At 38.5% G+C, this 23206-nt stretch overlaps 1 protein-coding gene across 1 annotated transcript in view; it reads left to right on the forward strand.

Moving 5' to 3' along the window:
- Positions 1–22303, forward strand: part of MYBPC1 (myosin binding protein C1) — a 76804-nt gene extending 54501 nt beyond the window's left edge. Inside the window, exons 23-30 of the mRNA XM_049626715.1 lie at positions 839–1006; positions 5172–5260; positions 8187–8382; positions 10383–10522; positions 13452–13611; positions 14977–15113; positions 16962–17148; positions 21529–22303. Coding sequence (XP_049482672.1) covers positions 839–1006; positions 5172–5260; positions 8187–8382; positions 10383–10522; positions 13452–13611; positions 14977–15113; positions 16962–17148; positions 21529–21629 — 1178 coding nt within the window. The 3' untranslated portion in view covers positions 21630–22303. The remainder of the gene's footprint in view (positions 1–838; positions 1007–5171; positions 5261–8186; positions 8383–10382; positions 10523–13451; positions 13612–14976; positions 15114–16961; positions 17149–21528) is intronic.
- The last annotated feature ends 903 nt before the right edge of the window (positions 22304–23206 follow it).

The following is a 23206-nucleotide window of genomic DNA, read 5'->3' on the forward strand; positions in this document are numbered from 1 at the left end:
AGCTAATAATGTGGGATCCAAGCCTCCCCCAACCAACCCTGTGGGCATAATGCATACAAACTTTCAGAAGTTGAAATATTTGCAACCCTTGAATGCTGGGTTCAAATTCTTTTGATGTTATAGATAAAGCTACCAAAACCTTTTAAAAAAATATCATTTTTGATTGAAGTGAAAGAATTATGCCAATACCTTATAAGCCTTGTCTCCAGGGCTGTGTTTCCTGTCTGCCATGGATATTAGCTTCTTGTATTCATAAATGGAAGCATTATCAGACTCCCTATGCACATACGAGTGCCTCATAATAAAAAAACAACCAAGATAAAACAGGGAGATTATATAACTATAAAGGTTTGTGTCTCTCATTCATAAGAATAGTATTTTCTTGTTCTTCTGAACTTTAACATATGTAGATGGCTAAATGTCATGAGTATGTCAATCCTTATGAAACTGAATTGGAGTAAAACTGCTACAAAATTCTTGGGGACAGTTACTGTGATTCAGGATACTCTAGTATCACGTCAGTATCCTGAATCATAGTGACTGTCCCCAAGAATTCAGGATACTCTAGTATCATAGTATCCTGAATAAGAGGTTTTTCAGAAATAGCAGAATCTGATTATCCTTCTTCCTGTTACTTACATTAGCCATTCTAGGCCATTTTCATTTAAATATGAAAAATGCCTACCCATGTAATGTGAGTCCATACCAAAATCATATTTCCTCCAACTGATTTAATTATAAGTAAAATACTACTTTGGAGTCGACCGTACCAGTTAGGATGATTTTTTTTCACTAAACACCATTTCTCCTTCTTGTCCTTTTCTTTTATGAATTTTAGCCGAGGATTGGATAGTTGCAAACACAGATCTCATCGATAAGACCAAGTTCACCATCACAGGTCTGCCTACAGATGCAAAGATCTTTGTTCGCGTGAAGGCTGTGAACGCTGCGGGCGCCAGCGAGCCCAAATACTACTCCCAGCCCATCCTGGTGAAGGAAATCATAGGTAAGTGGCAAGGCTTTCAAAACTTTGTCTCCATTTCATGTTATTTGATTTTGCTTTTTAACCCCTTTCTTTCTCAAAACCTCCTATTTTGCTGTCTCTCCTTTGATGTATTGTAAATGCCTCCTGGGAGTTAGAAATGAACAAAACAGCTCTTATTTACCAGTGTGGAGGTCAGCTCAGAGTCTGTAACTTGGAATGAGGACCAGCTAGCTAACCTCCCCAGGCTCTGAGCCGGCTCTGGCGGGGCTGCCCGTTCCCACGGAGGGAGCGTGAATGCAGCGGTGCCAACTTCAGCAACGTGGCTCCAGTGGGTCTGCGAGGCCAGAACCGTCTTCATGGTGAGATGAACGCATTATTTGCCCTTTTCAGCGTCTGACCTCCGCCCTGACGGTGCAAAAGCAATGGCGAGTAAAACCACAGGTGCCTCAGCACAGGTCAAGTCAGCGCCACGGAACCAGACTAGTTCCTTCCGTCTTCCTCACCACCTTGCACTCGGAGTTAAAATCAGAGGGCCGGCTTTGCCTTGGCATGTTCTTGCTGAAGCATAAAAATTATTCATTTTATTAAACCTTGGTCCTCGAGTACACATTTTTCCTACCTCTATGTGGCAGTGAAATGCAAAGTATATATAAAGACCTCACGCTGCGTGCTATAGCGCAGTGGTTTTCTGCATAAAGAGGGCTGGTACAACTGAGCCGGAGGCTGAACTAGTGACTTTTCTCACACAATTCCATTTTACTTGAAAAAATGGCCACTTGGCAGGCATTTTTAAGAAAACAAATGGAATGAGCCTGTCACTGTGAAGAAAGCAACTTAGAGTTTTTGTTGTCAGCCTTTCAATGAAAAGTGAACTTTGAAGCAAAAATTGGAATTTTGGGAAACTCCTATCCATTGCCATGGACTTGACAGCCCTCAACACTTAAAAACTTTTCTCATGAAAAAATTTTTTTTCTCATGAAATAGGCGGTGATATTAATAAATGTAGTTTTTATATTGAATAAGGGAATATGTCAACATTTAGAAGATCTACGTAATGTGGTGAAGTGATGTTTTCCATTAAAAATATGCATGGGTAAGATTTACATTAAAAATGTAAGATAGATTAGTGGATTTTAATGTAACAGAGTATGAAAAGTTAATTGAAATGGCTTCAGATTCCACGCTGCAGCTCACCTTTAAGAAATCACAATTTATCATGTTTTAGTGTAGGATCAAAAAGGAATATCCATAATTGTCTGAAAAGTTTATTAAAATATTTCTCGTGTCTGTGCAAAGCCAGATTTTCTTCATTTAAATGACTTCAGCCAATACAACACATTACAACAGACTGAACTCAGAAACAAATAGGAGACTCCAGATATCCTCTATTAAGTCAGACATTAAATAGATTTGCTAAAATATAAAATAATTCCATTAAAATGTCATTTATGTTGTTATCTTTAAATTAATAACTAGATATTTGAAAAGTTCAGTTTTAATTTCTAATATGGTAAATATTGATAAACCCACATAAGCAGAAGCTGAGAAATTGCTTTTTTGGGAAGGGTCCTTGATAATTTTTTTTCTTTTTCTAAATTTTTTTTTTTGATGTTTATTTATTTTTGAGACAGAGAGAGCATGAACAGGGGAGGGTCAGAGAGAGAGAGGGAGACACAGAATCTGAAACAGGCTCCAGGCTCCGAGCTGTCAGCACAGAGCCCGACGCAGGGCTTGAACTCACGGAACCGCGAGATCATGACCTGAGCCGAAGTCAGACGCTCAACCGACTGAGCCACCCAGGCGCCCCGGGTTCTTGATAATTTTTAAGAGTATGTTAGAAAACTGAGACCAAAACATTTGAGAGTTCCTGTTCCAGGGGAAAGAACACTGGACTGGGGGCCTGGATATCTAAGTTCTAGACCATGTCTGCCACAGACAATTGGGAGTGAGTTGATGGACGGATGGATGGATGGACGGATGGATGGATGGATGGATGGATGCAAGAAAGCATGAAGAGTGGGATGCCTGGATGGCTCAGTCGGTTAAGCGTCCGACTTTGGCTCAGGTCACAATTTCATGGTTCATGAGTTCAAGCCCCGTATCGGGCCCTATGCTGACAGCTCAGAGCCTGGAGTCTGCTTTGGATTCCATGTCTCCCTCTCTCTGCCCTTCTCTCACTCATACTCTGTCTCTCTGTCCATCTCTTAAAAATAAATAAACATTAAAAAAATTTTCTAAAAAAAAGCATGAAGAGTATACATTTTCTTAGTAGATTCAGAAGCCAATCTTTTTAAGTTGAATCCTGTTTCCATCATTTATTAGCTAGTGACCTCAGATAAGAGACTTGATCTTCCTGAGCCTTAATTTGTTCATCTGCAAAATGGAGATAATAATAGTATTTGACAAGAGTGCCTGGGTGGCTTGGTCAGTTAAGTGTCTGAGTTCGGCTCAGATAACGATCTCACAGTTCATGAATTTGAGCCCCATGTCAGGCTCTGGAGCCTGCTTTGGATTCTGTGTCATCCTCTCTCTCTCTGCTCCTCCCCTGCTCACACTCTGTCTCTGTCTCAAAAATAAATAAACCTTGAAAAAAAATTTTTAATAATAGTACTTGACACATCAAGAGGCTATCAGAATTAAATATATTGATCCATGTTGCTGCTTTACAGAGTGTTTGCCACATAATAAGCTCTCAATATGTGTTAGCTTTTATTATGATGATGGTTTAGTTTACTACAGAATCTGGCTGAGTCTCCTTTTCCTTATATATAAAGTTAGGGAGTTACACGATCTCCAAATTCACTTCCAATCCCAACAATCAGTAATCATCATCATCATCATCTCCTCAAGTTTATTGAACACCTACTATTCTCAACCATTAATCCTCACAACAATTGTACAAATTAGGTGCTTTCATCATCCTGATTTTATGGAACAGGTGTCTGAAACCAGAGCTACCATGTATCAGATCCAGTACTCAAACTCAGATCTCTAACTCAGAAGTTCATGCTTCTAAGTAGAGCATAGGACTCAAGCCTGACTCCAGGTTCTTTTTTTTTTTTTTTTTTTTTGAGAGAGAGAGGACACAAGTGAGCAAGAGGCAGAGAGAGAGAGAGAGAGAGAGAGAATGAATCCCATGAGGGGCAGAGAGAAAGAGAGAGAGAAGCATGGCTCACCCAAAGCGGGGTTCATGTTCACCTGAAGTGGGGCTTGAGTTCACCTGAAGTAAGGCTCGAACTCACCCAATGCAGGACTCAAACTCTCGAACTGTGAGATCATGACCTGAGCCAAAATCAAGAGTCAGATGCTTAATCGACTGAGCCACCCACCCAGGTGTCCCAAGGCTAACTCCAGGTTCTAATCCTGGCTGTGTCACCAAAGGCACATTACTCAACCTCCTATCCTCCTGTTTCTTTATCATAAAGTAAAACAGTACCTATCCTACAAGGTGGCCTTGAGGTTTAAATTAGTCCCTTCATCAAAAGTGTTTAGTCCAGTGTCTGCCACATACTAAGCCCTCAAGTGCTGACACCTGTCTCATCCCTGTGAACCTATGAGCCTTTGACTCCCTGCTTCTGATGGGTTTGCAACAACATGCTCTAGTATCTTTATGGTGTTTAATTAATGAACATTAGTACATAGTGGGCTAGGGCCACCTATTATGTACCTCGTAGCCACATGGGGAGAAAGTTACTATCCAATTCCAACAGAATTACCTAAATAACAAGTGCTAGGTACTAAAACTTTGTTTTGTTTTTTTCTGGTGAGAAAAAGTGGGCACTCCTATCAGCTAATGTGCTGCCTATGGATCTTTTGTGGAATGTTCATTGCAGAATGCATTTGCTGTCAGAAACTGAAAAATATATATAAAGTCCTACGAGAAAACTTGGTGTTTTTCTATAAAGTTGTTTTAGACTTATAATGACTGTAAAAATAGGAAGTTGCTATAAAATCAAGGACGTCAAGGATAAGTTCTGTTGAGTCAGACTGTGAAAATATCTCTGCTTGAAGAAAGCATTTAGAACTAAAATTACCATACATAATCTTTTAATGGCACATCTAAGATTTTACTGTAGAGACATCAGCACAAGAATATCCCAGTGACTCTCATGCCAGCATGCTTATGTAAGCCTATTTCCAGTGTACTCTACTGATCGCAAAATTATGCTGTTCTGCCCTCACTCAGAGCCTCCGAAGATTCGCATCCCAAGGCACCTGAAGCAAACCTATATCCGCAGAGTTGGAGAAGCTGTCAATCTGGTTATACCTTTCCAGGTAATAATTCAGGGGCACTTATTTTCTCTTTCCAGTGCTGGGGTGTTTAAGAAGTAGAGACAGGTACTCTAGCACTTAAATTCATCATGACCCAGGACTTCCTCAGAGGGAAAGTAGATAAATAATGCAAGAGATCTGGGGAGTGATTAAACAATCTCGTGCTTGTTGAGAAATCTATCAAACTGATAGATTTTCATTCTGCATGAGATAAATGACACCTAGCTTGGACTGGTCTGAAGACAGGGACTACAGTGGGGCAGAGAGGAAACACCAAGGAGATAGCAAAACAAGAAATGCTTGAAGATGCTTTCTGGTCCTATATATCTGTAAAAGTAGTCTTCATTTTAAGTGAAGCTCTCGGCGTAATATTCAGGAAAACATCATGTGCTTACTTCCCATGATTACCCCAAACCAAAGGAAGAGGGATAACTGAATGTTGAAATCTTGATGCCACTAACTGAAAGATGCAAACACTGTTAAATCATGGCTCCAGCAAAAGATTCTATTGTTTACAAGATTGACCAAGCCTCACCTATAATAATCAGTTTTGGTCTCATAAACACACACGTACGCATACACACACACACACACACACACACACACACACACACACTGTACCACCACCCCATTACTTGTCTGACTCCTTTTAGGCCCCTAGACAGCACTATTCAATGGAACTTTCTGTGATGGTGGAAATATTTCACAGGTTCAATGTCCAATATGGTAGCCATGAGCCAAATGTGGCCATTGAACACTTGAAATGTGAAACTTGGAACCAGTGCAACTGGGAAGATTAATTTTTAGTTTTCCTTAATTTTAATTTGCTTTAGTTTAAACAGCCTTGTAGTTGTTACATCAGACAGCAAGACTTTAGAATTAGAATTTAGGTCTCTGCACACATTTGAACACACACACAGCTCATTCAGACCCAGGCTCCCATGACAAGCAAGCTAAAAGACAGCCAATTCCAGCATCAGCACCCGGGGCCTGCAGCTCGAAGAAGTGATTACCTTCTACATAAAGTGTGCGAAATCAAAACGAAAGCCAAGGAGGACATGAGTATAAACAGGGCAGGGGAGGAAGGAGGTGGCTTGACAAGGTTCCTCCCACTTCTCTCCCCACACAGCCTCAAATAAAACCAGGAGTTGGCACTAGGCAGGCACGTGGGCTGGAGTGGGGCTGCTGAATCTAGGCTGCAAAATCTCCAGTTTTTGTACCACGTCTACTAATGCTAATCCCAATTCCCACATCTTGGGAGTCTGTGTGTCTAACTTCTGACTGGGTCTGGGGGGAGGAAAGACCATGAGAACAGGGACCTCACAGGTATGGCATCCCAGAGGCTGCTCAGCTGCCAGGAAGGGGGCGATGAGACCATTGTGTCATGTTCATCTATTTGCGGAACCTCAAGAGTTCTCATGAACATCTCGTTTGATCCTAAGAAATACCTTGTGAGGCAAGAAGGGCAGATTTCCTTACCACCGCTTGACAGGAGAAGAAACTGATGTTCAGAGAAGTTAGGTGACTTGCCCAAGGTCACACAAGTAAATGGCACTTTCAAGAGCAGAGTCCCTGTCTGTGGACACTTCCTCCAGTGCCTTTTTTTTTTTTTTCCACTGCATATATTATCGGAAAACTCTGGTTTTTGTTTCCCCAGTAGTGAAAGCAAATTATACATTTACAGAAGTGAAACCTGGAACTGTTTTTCCTTATCTTTAACAGTATTGTTCTCCACTTCCCACGTGTAAGTCTAAGCACCCCGACCATTCTTCAAGCTCTGTAGGCAGGGGTTTGATGTGGGTCTCTCACATTTTTTATCATAACCTATCAACAAGCCATGTTAGGAGCCCAAAGGAAGGCTATGCCTTACCTGACTGAATTAATCTTCGGCTCCTGTCTGCAGGGTGAGCCTGGGTCTTTGGAAATCCTAGGAAGTTCCTTTGTAATATAAACCAAAACATGTATTTTTGAATTAGATTATAATCCCCCAAAGCTTGCTGTTAAAGCATAGTTTCGGTAGCTAGAAAGAGCAGAGAGAGAATTGTAGACAAGTCTGAAATGAGTGGTACAATGCTGTGGAAATACTATCATGTACATTTAGATAATAATAAAGCACGTATGTAGTGTGCAGAAGCTTTAGGAACTTCAGTCTTGGGGCACCTGGGTGGCTCAGTCAGTTAAGCGTCCGACTTGGGCTCAGGTCATGATCTCACAGATCGTGAGTTCAAGCCCCGCGTCGGGCTCTGTGCTGACAGCTCAGAGCCTGGAGGCTGCTTCAGATTCTGTGTCTCCCTTTCTCTGCACCTCCCTTGCTTGTGCTCTCTCTCTGTCAAAAACAAATAAACATTTAAAAAGAAATTGGAAAAAAATAATAATAAAAGAACTTCAGTCTTTATAACCATTCTGTGAGATAGGTACTGTCATTGTTCTCATTTTACAGTTTGGGAAATTGAGGCAGAGAGAGTTTAAATAACTTGCCCAAGGTCACACAGCTATTAAGAGGTAGAGTCAGCATCCAAATACAGATTCCAGGGCCCATGTTCTTAACCATTATGCTATGTTATACAGGCTTTGGAGCTAGAGAGACCTGGCGGTAAGACCTGGTTCCAGCACTTACTTAAGTCACAAGGCCTTAGGCAAGTCACTTAATTCCTTTATCCAAAAAGTGAGGATAATGACATTTATTATCTTGATGGGAAGATGAAAGGAAATAGTAAACCTCATGTACCTAATGTAGTGCCTTGCACACAGAATGCAATCAACAGGCAATGCCAGTATTACTGTTTCTGCCATAGTCGCTGACCACCAGGCTGTCTCCAACCTTGCCGAAAATGGGATCAGCAACTGTCATTTTTTGTAACACCGGAAAAAAAATCTTGAAACCATCTGTTTTCCCTCCCCCTCTACTTTTTCCTGTCTTTCTCTTTAGGGAAAACCAAGACCAGAATTAACTTGGAAGAAAGATGGTGCAGAAATTGATAAGAATCAAATAAACATTCGCAACTCTGAGACTGATACAATCATATTTATCAGAAAAGCAGAAAGGAGCCACTCTGGGAAATATGATCTGGAAGTCAAAGTGGAAAAATTCGTGGAAACGGCTTCAATCGATATCCAGATCGTTGGTAGGTCTGGAAGAATGTTCTATCAAAGCAATATTTGTACTAATTGTCCTTGTCATTAAGGCAAGAGTAAGAATTTGTGTTAGAGTGGCTTTCCATAAAATTCTTTTTTTAGAATTAAAATTACATTGGTAAAATTTGTATTTCAAAATAACTTTTTTCTTACTAGAAAAACTAATCATGGAGACTTAGGGCATATATGTTAAAGAAAATTAATATATGTACTTTTTAGTGCAAACCATCTGTACCGCTTCATAATCCAGTTCTCTCTTATTCTGTTTCTCAACTCCTTGATGATGAAACTATTTCCTGTTTTGAATTCTGGCATAAAAAACAAAGCAGATTCTAAACATAGTTTAACATGTTTCATACCACACCTAAATTTTTCAACTAATACAGTTTTAATGGAGAGGGAAGAGTTTTTTTAAATGTAAGGAAGATGTACCTAAATAGTTAAACACCTAATTGGTTATTCCTACAGGGCTAGATACTCACTCTCCTGTCCAAATAAATGAATAAATAAGTGTAGGTCTTACTTCTGTCCAGAGTTAGGGTAATAGAGGGAGGATCTCTCACAGATAGGCCCTTCTCACTTGAACTGTTCTGTAATTTTTGCAATGCGAAGAAATTGCATTTAAGAGCATAGCTACAGAAGCCTTGTTTCCAGTCCAGTCATTTTTATTATTATATTTCAGCAAATTTGCTGAAACTAGGAGTTTTCTCACTAAAGGAGAAACTTCCTGTTGGCTGAAATTTCACGCCCTTTAAGCTAAGTACTGTCTTCCTACTGGCTAACCGTTCTTGATTTCTGTTAAGTTGAGGGGAGTGCTGAGGCTACCCTGTGCCCTTGGATCTGGCTGGGCTCCATTCTAATGGGAACCCCCATGGAAGCCCCCACTCTAACGGGAGCCTCCAGGTCTGGAAGAGCACCTTCCCTCTGAAACACACAGAAGGACTTCTCTTTTCCACTTTGCCATGTAGTTACTTTAACAGGTAGTTCTAAGTGCCCAGGACATTGCTTGCACACTCAAAGTGTTCAATAAATAATGATTATTATTCTAGTTATTTTATTGGTTTCAAATTTAACATTGGCAGAGAGATAAAATAAGTTTTCTTCATGCACGTTAAAGGCACCTTTTGGGTACAGCAGAGGAACCCACTCACAGGCTGTGGCCTCCGTGCCTCACACCAAAAGCCAGAGCTGCTTGGCCCAGATGGGCTCTAAGATTTGGAGCCCAGGGTCAGCTTACATTTCCCATTAGGCAGTGTAGCTTTGTGATTCATTGCCAGTAGCCTGCTCTTGGAGTGAAGGTTGATGAGGTTTGAAATTTCATTTAAATTTTCCTTTCAAAATCCTTGTCTTTCCATGAAGATAAAAGTCAAGAGTTTCCAGATGAGCTTAGCTGGAGTGCATTCCACTCTCCTAAAGTTTAAGAATGGTGAAAGAAATGTGGGTAGAAATGCAGGGAAGGAAGGGCATTTTAAAATATCTTCCTACAATGAAGTACAGTAGTCCTGTTTATTGATGGAGACAGGTTCCCAGACATCTGAAACTGTGAGTAGTACCAAACTCTATATATGCTGTTTTGTCCTATACATACATACCTATGATAAAATTCAATTTATAAATTAGGCACAGTAAGAGATTAACAAAAGTAACTAACAATAAAACAGAACAAGTACAACCATGTACCGTAATAAAAGTTAATCTCTCACACAAAATATCTCACTGTACTGTACTCACCCCTCTTCTGATGATGTGAGATGATAAAATGCCTACATGATGACATGAAGTAAGGTGAATGATGCAGGCGTTGTGACGTAGCATTAGGTTACCACTGACTTTCTGACACTGTATCAGAAGGAGGAGCATCTGCTTCCGGATCTTGGTTGCCTGGGGTAATGGAAACCTCTGAAAGCAAAACAGCCATTAAGGTGGGGGACCACTGCATATGTTGGGAGGGAAAATGACCTCATAATGATGTCATGAATTCGTCCTCTAGACCGTCCAGGTCCACCTCAACTGGTGAAGATTGAGGATGTCTGGGGAGAGAATGTTGCTCTATCATGGATACCACCAAAGGATGATGGAAATGCAGCCATCACAGGGTACACGATCCAGAAAGCTGATAAGAAGAGCATGGTAAGGTCTGGCCATCTCTGGTTCAGCAGCAGCAAAATCGCATTTCATCAAAAGTAAAGGGGGGCAGGGCATGAGGTCCTCTTAAGGACATGAATATTTACTTTGCTTGGTTATCATGAGGCTAAAACAGTATAAAGCAGCTGACATAGTACTCAATAGAATTCAATAAATTCATTTGTTCAACAAATATTTAGTCACTCTGGATTCTGACTCAGATTTATATCCATGCAACTCTTTCTCCTTGTAAAATAAATGTTGGATAACATGTATAGAAAGAGACCAGTTAGAAAAGAAAGATTCTGAAGAGAACAGCATGTGCAAAGCTCCTGAAGAGGGAAGGAGCTTATTAGTGTGTTCAAGAGGCAACCTAGTCGGAGTATGATTTATTATTACCTGTATTTAATAGATGAGGAAACTGAGGCTCAGAAAGGATAAATGACTTGCTAGAGATCACCAGTTTAAATGTTAAGGTCTCGGTGCTCCTGCATCAGAATCCATCCTCTACACCGTACTACTGCCCTACCTGTATGTGAATGAATGAATAAATGAATATTTGGGCACACAATGGCATCGAGCCCCTCTTCCTTCTCATAGGAAGAGTGAAATATCATACTTAATGATATTGACAGGAAGTCTTCAGGCATTTACGCTAGTAGATGTCAGGAAGAACTTGTCTTCTTGGATAGCCAGTCAAGTCCAGGTGAACCTGGACGGACTTTCTCACTGTTGACTGAGTTCTAACTGGTGACAGAGACTGATCCCCAACCTCTGCACCCCTGTGTTTCTGTCTGTCCAGTGTAACTCCCAGGAGATACCACACCATTGTCTCATTGTGGCCACAGATGCTACTCTTCACTTAAATTCCTGTTGTCATTCATAACTTCATAGACATTTTTTTCATTATGTGTGCCAACACATTAATTTATTCTTCATTCACTATATGTTGAGCACTGTTCTAGCTACTGGATCGGGGGGAAAAAAAGGAGCACTCACAATCTAGGCAAGAAGAAAAACATTATAAAACCAAATGACAAAGCAATACAATAAATGCTGGAATAAATTTTGGAATAAAGTGCTCTGGGAATAAAGGAAGTCATAACTACATTTGCCTGGTGTCCTAAAAATATTCAAAATATGGACCACCCGGGTGGCTCAGTCAGTTAAGTGTCCAATACCTGATCTCATCTCAGGTCTTGATCTCAAGGATGTGAGTTCAAGCCACTTTGTGTTGGGCTCTTACTCTGGGCATGGAGCCTACTTAAAAAATATATATCTAAAATACTGAGATAATGATGGCCCCTAAAAATTCTAAGAAAAATCCTTTTCCTTTATGCACTTTTTATCAGAAAATGTATTTTCTTGGGGCACCTGAAAGCATGTGGCTCAGCTGGTTAAGCGTCCAACTCTTGATTTCGGCTCAGGTCATGATCTCATGATTCATGGGTTCAACCCCAAGTCTGGCTCTGACAGGGCGGAACCTGCTGGTGATTCTCTCTCTCTCTCTCTCTCTCTCTCTCTCTCTCTCTTTCTGCCCTTCCCCCATGCTCTCTCTCTCTCTCTTTCTCTTTCTCTCTCTCAATATAAATAAAAATAAAATTTAAAAACATCTAAAAAATGTATTTTCTCAATTAGTGGTACTAAACATCTGTGGTTCTCTACTGGTTGCAAGATAAACTTTGAGACCACTATATTTCTTGGTATGGTGAGGAAAAATTGAAAAGAAAATTACTTGTTTTAGCTTCTCATTCATTCATTCATTCGGGTAGTCAATAAACATTTATTTTGTGCATAGTACCTACTATGTGCCAGGTATTATAATAGGCACTGGAGATACAGAGGTAAGAAGAAAAGTTGTGTTTTCTTCTCATCGTGCTGTGTCCATTTCAGTGGAGGAGGTAGACAGGAAACAAGTAAAACAGTAAATATATGATGTAATTTAAGGTAGCAAGTGCTGCAAAGAAAACTTAGCCAGGTTAAGGTGAGAGAGTATAACCAGCACAGAATGGTGGGAGGGTGAACAGTCAGGGAAGAGGTTTAATATCTGAGCAAAGACCCGGAAGAACCTACTTTAATAATATTAGGCAAACTTATTGGGTGATATTAATTTTTCTCTAGTGATTTAGCATCATCTCTTCTTCAGAATAGATGTTTGCACAAAAATCCTTCTTTAACATTTTTTTTTCAAATTTATTCTTGAGAGAAAGAGAGAGCGGGGGGGAGTGGCAGAGAGAGAGGGGGCCAGAGAATCCAAAGTGGGCTCTGCACTGACAGCAGACAGCCTGATTTGGGGCTCGAACTCACAAACCGCAAGATCGTGACCTGAGCCAAAGTTGGACGCTTAACTGACTGAGCCACCCAGGTGCCCCTGTTTACACTAAAATTCTAAAATCAGATGTTGTTATACAAAAGATAGGTGACAGACACTGTACACTTAGGAAGAAAATATAAAGGTAGGAGTTGACATCTAGGGTATATGAATCTAATGTGTAAATGAAGATTAAACTATAGGGGTGCCTAGGTGGCTCAGTCGGTTAAACATCTGACTCTTGCTTTCAGCTCAGGTCATGATCTCATGGTTCGTGAGTTCAAGGTCCCTCATCGGGCTCTGTGCTGATAGTGTGGAACCTGCTTGGGATTCTCTGTCTCCCTCTCTCGCTGCCCTTCCCTGACTCACGCTCTCTCTCTCTCTCTCTCTCAAAAAAAAATAAATAAAGATTTTAAAAATATTAAATTATACATAATCAAGTATAAGTATATTATAAAATGTTAAACAAATTAAATGTACGTTGTTAGTACTCTTAATATAAAAATCAGTGCTATTTTTCTCATAGTTAATAAAACATCCCCACTGTTTATTCTAATCAACAGTTGGAATAGTTGTGTGTTTTTAGATGATTTTTCTCAAAAAAAAAATTTTTTTTTCCTTTAGGAATGGTTCACTGTCATTGAGCATTATCACCGAACCAATGCTACCATTACTGAACTGGTCATAGGAAATGAATATTATTTCCGGGTCTTTGCTGAGAACATGTGTGGCCTCAGCGAGGATGCAACAATGACTAAGGAGAGTGCTGTGATCGCCAAGGATGGTGAGTTAGCAGTGGACTCATATAAGGAGGTTCTGGACTCAATTCCAGTATGTGGGGGTGTGAGGGGTTTCCTTTTGTTTTTGTTTTGTTTTGTTTTGTTTTATAGAGGCTTCCCTACCACGATTAAATCCAATCTCCAGCCCCTCTCCCTTCCCTGGAGGTCTGGGGATGGGACTGAAAGTTTGAAACCACTAATCACAGCTGGCAACAAGTCCCCATCCTTCAGTCCAAAGGTCACCTCATTAATTTAACAAAAGACCCTTTTATAACTTTCCTCCCTTAGGAAATGTCAAGGGTTTTAGGAGCTCTGTGACAGAAATGGGGCCAGAAGACCAAATATTTACAGTGAAGTCTTGGATTGCGAGTGTTCCGCAGGACACGAACATTTCTAATGTCTTTTTATGAGATAAACGAGTTGTCTTGCAGTGCTAGGAGTATGTGATGCCGGTCATCACGTGATCATAACTAAGCCAATGTTTCCTGAAATTCACTTTGATATACCAGTGCTTTGGATTACAAGCATGTTTCCGGAATGAATTATGCTTGCAAACCAAGGTTTTAATGTATTTCTTATTATAAATCACAATATTACAACTGGACATCTGGAAACCCCAGTTTTCAATGACTAGATGTTCTCAAGAAGACTGGCTATAGAGATGTGGTGAAAGGGAATTCAGAAACTGATACACACACATTTTTAAATTGTGGTAAAAATGTTTGAGTAAAATGTTGATTTTTACCAGTAAAAATTTTTATTTTTATTTATTTTTTAACTGTTTATTTATGTATTTTGAGAGGGGGTGGGCAGAGAGAGGGAGAGAGGGCATCCCAAGCAGTCTCCACTCTGTCAGCACAGTGCCCAACGTGGGGCTCAATCTCACAAACTGAGATTATGACCTAAGCTAAAATCAAGAATCAGAGGCTTAACTGATTGAACAACCCAGGGTGCCCCTTATTTTTATTTTTAATATTGCATTTTTTAAAAAATATAAACTTTCTGACTTCTTTCCAACTTCTGGGCTGTGGGTCTGGATGGCTAAAATCAGAGATAGGAATTTCATTTCCTCATAAACCACTGTCCTTAAAGTCCTCATTGCTCATTGCCTTTACATTAAAATATACTGTTGATCAAAATATTCAGATACCAGATTCTTCTCAGTATTTCTTTCAGTCTCAGATGACCATACTGACTTTGTGTCCCAGGTGCGATTGTCCGTTTGTACACTTCAGAATGAATGTTGTGTGGAATTCACCCATATTTTTACATGTTTTTATAAGCTCAGGGGAGTTTTAACCATGAATAAAGTATGCCAAGAATGACATATTCTCAGGCCAATTTGTGTTTTTCTAATGCTTGTTTTTAAGGTAAAATCTACAAAAATCCAGTGTATGAAGATTTTGATTTCACGGAGGCACCCATGTTTACTCAGCCTTTGGTTAACACCTATGCTGTGGCTGGTTACAATGCCACCCTGAACTGCAGTGTGAGAGGAAATCCTAAGGTACCATTTTTTCAATCACATTAGTTAAATTTAAGAATTAGTCCCAAATTCCCCTTTGTTTTTAAAAATTTTTTTAACATTTTAATTTATTTTTGAGAGACCGAGCATGAGTGGGAGAGGGGCAGAGAGAGAGGGAGATACAGAATCCAAAGCAGGCTCCAGGTTCTGAGCTGTCAGCACAGAGCCTGATGCGGGGCTCAAACCCACAAACCATGAGATCATGACCTGAGCTGAAGTCGGACACTTAACTGACTGAGCCACCCAGGCGCCCCCAAATCCCTTTTTTGTTTTATGTTAGACACATTATAATTGCAAATAACAATATAAGTTGTGCTATTGTATCTTTTTCTGGGATAGGGAGGAGAGTGCAGCATTGTGGTGTTGGTGGATAATTAGGTCCACTATTTAAATACAGTAGTAAAAAAATGCTTATATTTCTTTACTAAATAAAAGATGACTATTTAGGAAAACCCAAAACACCCATTTTAAAAAATACTGAGAGGTAAGGAGATGGAAGTAATATTGTTTCACCTGAAAAATCTGGTGGTAATATTGATTCATCAAATTTTCTAAAATAGATTAAAGCAAGTGATGATACTGTAATGCAAGGCAGAATATAAAATGTGCTGTCCTAGGAAGGAAGAAATCATATCTGATTGAAGAGATTTAGAAAGGTTTTAAGGTTTCTTGATGGCATTTGAAAAGAGCAACGAATTAATGAATGTTGCCCATAGAGATATTTTTTTCCTGGTGGCACCGTGGAAAAAGTGCCCTAGAATTTGGAAACATTGCAAAGTGGTATGATTCCTGCATATACCATCAGCAGGAATAGATGAGTCAAGGGAGAAGTTACACTGAGAATGAGAGGAAGATCCTGAATTCATCTTTATTTGGAAGTGATGTCGGTACAAGCAGGAATGACCAGGAGGGAGAGGAGAGGTCACCAGAGCTTAAGAGAAAGGCCAGAGCTGTGACTCATCCTAGGCATGGGGGTGCTATATTCCATCTCTTGGAGCCGAAACTATAGAAAGGAATATCATTGAGGAAAGAGACTAGTAAGCAAAAAGCCAAAGTCCAAGGGGTAAGCCTCAGTGAATGCTCCCATTTGAAAGGACGAAGAAGGATGGAGGGAGGAAGATGATGGTATGAAGGAGACAGAAAAGAAAGTCTCTAGAGTCTGAGCAAGGCAAAAGCATATAAGAGGCAGAAGAGAGAATATGGAGAGTGTACATTTACCAAAGGGAGAAGAGAATATGGGAAGGGAGGGGGGAGGGTCAAGGGTGATCGAATGTAATTCAGAGGCCAAGGAGAATAGAGTCAGCTTCCTGGGTGACTGGTCGTTACTGATCTTGCATTATCTGAAGTGGGCCCATTCCACTAGATGATGAATAGAGCTCTTTGAGGAGAGATGAAATGGTGAGGAGGCATAAGCAGCCCCTAAAGAATTAGAAAAGAATGTCAGGAAAAGGAAGTGGGGAAAATCAGATGGTTGTGACACCTTATGAGGATTCTCTGAAAAATGCCCAGCAACATTCACTCTCCAGGGTAAGTTGACATCAGGAACCTGTAGATCAAATTAGAATGCATCTGAATTCATTTGGGAAGAGAGCCCCAGAGCTGTCTTCTGAACAAGTCTGGCTTGCTTCAGATCTGCCCATTTGTTTTCTTGCCAAGCACCATGTAGAATTTAATTTGAAAGGAACAGTGCTCAAGTAGATGTGGATTCTTCTCAGATATACTTTCTTTCTAAGCCATGCTTTAAAATTTGGTCACTGGCTTTAATGGTCTATTATTTATTATGCTAAATACCGATATATTTTGACTTATTTTCTTCAATCTTAAATTCAGCCCAAAATAACCTGGATGAAAAACAAAGTTGCTATTGTGGATGACCCAAGATACAGGATGTTCAGCAACCAAGGGGTCTGTACTCTGGAGATTCGCAAGCCTAGCCCCTATGATGGAGGCACTTACTGCTGCAAAGCTGTCAATGACCTTGGGACAGTGGAGATCGAATGCAAACTGGAGGTGAAAGGTATGACATCAAAGATCTCATGTATAAACTGAAATGAAAGAAAATCATTTATTTATCGTCCTTACTGCAAAATCCAAATTACGTGCTAAAATGTTTGGGGGTGGCAGAGGAAGGGGAGAGAGAATTCTGGGACAGAAGACATTATTACATTCTGCATTCACTCTGATTTGTTTAAATAGACTTATTCTCATCTCTTGCAATTCTTGTTAACTAAATGAATATTAATGTCACTGGAACGCTAGCATGTGTACAGCATGGTGAGGATGAGTAAAGTCAAGGGAATATGACTTTCATGATATAATCCATTTATTTAAAAAGTCTAGTGCAAAAGCTCATCTAATGAAGCTACAATTAAGGAATTTACACTATTTTTAATTAGTTTACTATTTTGTGAAACGTCTAATATATATATGGGTAAGTTTGCTAATTTAGCATTTAATATTGCACATAGAGAATATAGCATATCCATATTATTGTATTATAATCAGTTGCTTTTAAAATCTCATTAAAAATTTTCCATTTATAGGTATGTATTTCATTTATACTAGTTTTTAGAAATGCTGCAACTAATGTAAACCAAGAAAACATATAAGGACTTATGTGGTAGAAAAGTCTCAGAATAACCTGTCATCTTAATCAATTTTTATAGTAATTGGGTGTAATTTTTATACTGGAGTTTTTTTCTTGACAATCGAATGGTACTTTGGGATACCATGAAAACTATAGCTGTCAGAGTCTCTGTTATGAGATAATGGGTGACATGATCCTAATGTCTTTTCTCTTTTTCTTATTATGTTATATTGCTTTTCTGTGATAGCCAAAATCTTTATTTTTTCTACCTCTCTGTAATGAAGAAATTATGATTCAAAAGTCAGAAAGATAACTTTGTAAATATCTATTTTAGAAAAAAATAGTAAATACTTAAGGTATTAATATTAAAAAAGAGGTTTTAGTCTTAAATCTAGTATAAATAAAGACACTTCTGGAAAAAATTTTTTCATAACTTAAAAAAACAGTATTCTTTCTGCTATGATTTCTGTCCATTCTCAAGTAATACAGTATAGTAGATTGATAACTGAATAAGTAGAAATGTTTAAATTTTTTTCTCTAAAATATAAAACAATAATATTCTTACAAAGTGTCAAACATGACTATTGAGAAAGTGTTTACAAATTTAAGCATTATTTTTATCTGTTTATTAGTTCTAAATTCAAACTAAGTTAAGAGTTGCAAATATATCTGGTTTCTCAACCCCTAGCTTTTTTAAAGTATTGTTGGTACTTATGTCTCAATATCCAACAAAATCCAACAAAAAACTAGTACTACTTATGCATGCTTTGGAAATAAAAGAATGTTGCTAATGGTGTAAAATGATTATTTCATAAATGGTTCAACATTTGGGATCCTCCATAGAAGCAAATAATACTATACAGATAGATGATATATCATTTATAGTAATTATATAGTAAATTATATAGTAACTGAATTTAATAATATAAAGAATGTATCCTAGTACATGAGTTCATAATAAGGCATCAACTGTGGTATATTGGTGAAAACTTTTAGTCCTAAGAGTAAACCCAAGATTGTTTATCATCAGATTGTTATCTGATAATAGGTGACTTGAATCAAGTTAAGCTGTGAAAAAAAAAAAAAAAAAAAGAAAAAGGTAAGAATGTCAACTGAGAATAAATAAATACTGGTACAAATATTCTAATTCTACAGTGATATATCAAGGACTAAATACCCCTGGACAACCAATCTTCCTGGAGGGGCAGCAACAGGTTTTAAAAGTTCATATCCCACTGGATATTTCTACTTTCTGTTCCATTCCTCTTACATGAAATCGCACTTTGCATGTAAAGCTTGACTTTCTCATTTGCTTTTCATTGTATCTGTTAGCAGCTCATGGCATACAGTGTTTATGCCATGAACAGGAAGGCCAAATTATTCAAGGATATTAATTAATGTAGGCACTATGTTTTGTCAGAAAACTAAGTACCATACCACACATCCCCATAAATAAAGCCAAAGAGCTACATTTTAAGATGACCTCACTGGAGATATCAGATTATCAAAACTTGGGAATCAATGACATTTCTTTAATATTTTCATTTTCCAAATGAAGAGAAATATGATCTTCCTTTAAGATAATTTCTGCTGTAGTTTCCTTAGATTCATGTTGAGCATTTTTAATTTACTAAGTTGTAGGAAAAATATTCTAGACGTTTTTGATGAAGAGAGGACACAAATATTTAGAATATTTAGATCCAATATTTGGAAACTTTCATATTTAAGATTTCCAATGAAATATTTACCAATAGAATATCTATGACCTATCCATCTGTTGGACATTTTGGATATTTTCATGGAACTAAAATTATTTCATATATTTATGAACTTGAAAGAAAATTTTGGGTCCCATTACTAAATGTATTAAACAATAAATGAGTGCTATTCTACAAGTATAATTCACCCCCATTTGGAATAATGAATTGAGAAGTTCTTTGGGACTGGGTAAACAACCTGATGTAAACTCTAATGTTGTAAATCTATGCCTGAGTTTACAATTCCCAGAGATAATGTCAGCTTGCAAAAGATGACCAAATTAGGGCTCTTTCTTTAAGGTTTTGTAGATTATACATAGAGTAGCTTTCTACCCTAAGTTTGTTTAGGCCTTGTGTTTATTTAGATCAGTCATATATAATCAGTTCAGAATACAATATTATAGAATATACTAGTTTAATATTTTTATCTACTTGATAATTTTGCCTTTTAGCATTTCAACATATATATATGTATACTAATGCTTTGTCTCTTGTCTCTGTTTTTCTTTTGTTGAAAAACACAATATATATATGTTGTAGGTTTTTTTTTTTAAGCTAATGGTTTGGAAGCTTTTACCATAAATATTCACTGTACAATCAAGTTGGCTTTGCCACCTGATCAGGCAAAGTTGTTGTGCATATTAATAAATGTTTTACATATTAATTATCCTTTTGAAGTGACTGGATCCCTGCCCTTCACTCCATATGCTTCTATTTTCCTACATCTTTCACATGACTAAGGATTAATGAAATCACCTCATCATAATCATGACTATAATTTCATCCAACAAGTACTCAACTTTGGTTTTAGCACTTTATTAATGCTTACAACTTCTCTCTCTCTTTCTCTCTCTTTCCCTTAGTTGTAGCACAGTAAGGATTTTTGAATGTATATTATCATCTAAGGTAAGCTTTCATATGGTTTTGGCATATGAAGCTTATGACTGTCATAAGCCATACAAAGCCTGTGGAGTATGGCATGATTTTCATTCTGTAATCCAATGAAAATAGACTATTTAAAATCTCTAACTTTGTAGTTTTAATTTGTATTTAAGTATCTTGACATTAACAGCTAGTACTTATTCATCACAACAATCTCCTGTTGACATGAAGCAAGTTGTTGAATGCAGTAAAGCATGAATTAATGCAGTTAATGTTGATGAAAATGATACCCAAGCATTCTGAACGCTTTGCATCAAGGAATGGACATGTACATAAGCGGCATCATTTCTACCAATATGTGACTTGAATTTTTTTTTTTTTAAAAAGGAGAATGACTTTCCCAAATTTGCATTAAAGAAGTTTTAAGAATGTTCAAATGGCATGCTGTTTTTGCCTGGACGTGAGTTTATTAGCAAGTAGTGAAGCACTTCCTTAAAGGACCATGAATTTTTATAGTTTCATGGGTTCTCTTGTGAAGGGGTACTTTTATTTTATAAATATAATTCAGACACATGGAAGGTAAGTTTGAAATAGTAGTAGGATTTTTCACGTTCAGAAGGCATTGGACACGTTTTACTATTTTTAACAAAATCTTTCCAATTTTTGCACTTTGATAGTGTATAAATAGCCAAAATTAAAGGAGTGGTTCCTTTTTTCTTCTCCACTGTGCTTGAGTTGGAGTTCTTTGTGCTAAATTAAAAGGAACATTAACGAACAGGAAAACAGTTCTTCTCACTGATTCATAACATGGTCTACATCTACTCTGCCATTCAACCAGAAGGCTTAAATCATCTATAGAAGAATCCCAAAACCCAAAAGAGCAATAGATCCTTTCCAAAACCAGTTAGGAATTTAAACTAAGATGGAATAATAGCAGGGAACAAGAAACTGCTATGGATCTGCCGGGAACTTGCTTTTCCTTCTAGATGCCAACTGCTTTAAATTCTAAATGTACTAAATGCAGGCGATTTCCCAGTAGGACTGAATGAATCTTTGTGACTAACTGGAACATAATTAGTCACATTTCTAGGCAGCTAGTCAGGAAGTAGTATTTCAGTAATTTTTCATGTAGACGGTTTTGACTTGGCCTTTTCCTTTTTGTCCTCTCTAGGTGGTCTTTCCTTCTGCAGGCTTCTCTTGCAAGGTGTACCTCCTAACATAATTGATTCATATTTGCGAGACTTGCAATCAAGCAACCCTGAGGAATACTAAGGGCCTGGGCCCTGCCTCCCTACACTCCACTGCTTTGAAATCTGATCGCAATGAGAAAGCATTTTCTGTTTTCCACCAGCACCCAAGTGTGGTTGTTTTCTTTCCTCCTGATGTTAAAGAAAAAAAAAAATGTTTGCACGGGATTGCTTAATTAAAAATTGCATACAAAATTTCATTTGAAGTCAACATTTTGCTCATGATTTTCTGTGCTTGGTCAGTGTACTTTACAAAAAAAGCAAGCTAGAAAATTAGCAAAAGCTGTTGTTTCAGTTTAAAATAGTAGGCTGTAAATGCTTTCTTTTTTCCAAAATAAAATGACATAGTACCATATACCACGGTCAGATCTTGAAAACCCATCTTTCTCTTGAAAAGTCACTCTTTTCTTGATCTAACAGATTTTTCTAAGCAAAACAGGGTTGTTTATTTCACACAATCCTGCTTAACACCAGTGGATCTGTACGCTTTTTCCCATTTGTATTCCCTATAAGACGACTTCATAAAGTCTCTCAGACACAGTTTTCTCAACAGAAGGGAAATTGTATTCAATAAATGGTACAATAAGTTTGAAGCACTTATGATGAGATCACACAGTATTCTTTTATGTGCTTGGGGTTGTGTGCGCAAACAGAACTGAGGACAAAAGCCTGGGAGCCAGGTGCCACCAAACTCAGGCCTGACCTTCATTTGTCTCTGGCACAGCCTCCAGGCCAAATGTACCAGAGCTCCTGCCAAAACAGCTAGTGCTAGTGACAGAGAGTTACTGCAGACGACAGAGCGGTTATAGATTTAGAGATTGCTGATGGCATCCATTCAGACTAATGAAGACCATCAAAATCCTAGAAGCTGAGAAACATTTGCAGGAGCGCGCATCATCTTTTCAGCGCTTCCTTTGACTCTTCCTGCTGTTCTAGAGAAAGTTTCAGTTAAGGGAGTGAAGGGTAAGTAAGTCACCTCACCATTACTGTTTATTCCCTCGCCGCCCCCCATTTCTTCTTTTTGGTCTTTTGTCCTAGGAGATAAATACATTGTGACCTGTAGGTGGGCCCATAGGATCCTGGGACAACATTTTAAAATATCTGCCCTGCTTCCTTTCCAGGTTAGAGCTGGGAGGTATGGGGGAGATCACACTCCTGGGCTGACGTGGGTCTCATCAAGGGAAGGAGTGGTGTATTCAGGTAGCTGCAGTACCTTTGGGAACAGCAAGAGAAAACTTGGGTTATTGTCCAAACTATAATGGCTGCCTCTTCTGTTCTGATGAGTTGGTGATCCTGCCTTATCGGTTGTGAAGAATATTGGCTACTACCCCATATCCTTAATCATTGTGAAGCAGTAATGTGCGCAACCTCTATGTAAATACCCATTTTAATCAGAAAATATATTTACACATTATCGACTAAGATATTTTATGTAAAAGAAACCTGGCATCTCTGTAACGTCAAGAAGATCACATCCTTATGTGCAAACCCAATAAACAACTGTCTGGCAAAACTAATTGGTGTGGGCCCCTGCAGCCCAGCTGCTTGGTCTGAACTCCAGGACAGCAACTAAGCTGGTTGCCTAATTCACTCATTGACTGA

The sequence above is a fragment of the Panthera uncia genome, chromosome B4 (assembly GCF_023721935.1).
Source record: "Panthera uncia isolate 11264 chromosome B4, Puncia_PCG_1.0, whole genome shotgun sequence".
NCBI lineage: Eukaryota > Metazoa > Chordata > Mammalia > Carnivora > Felidae > Panthera > Panthera uncia.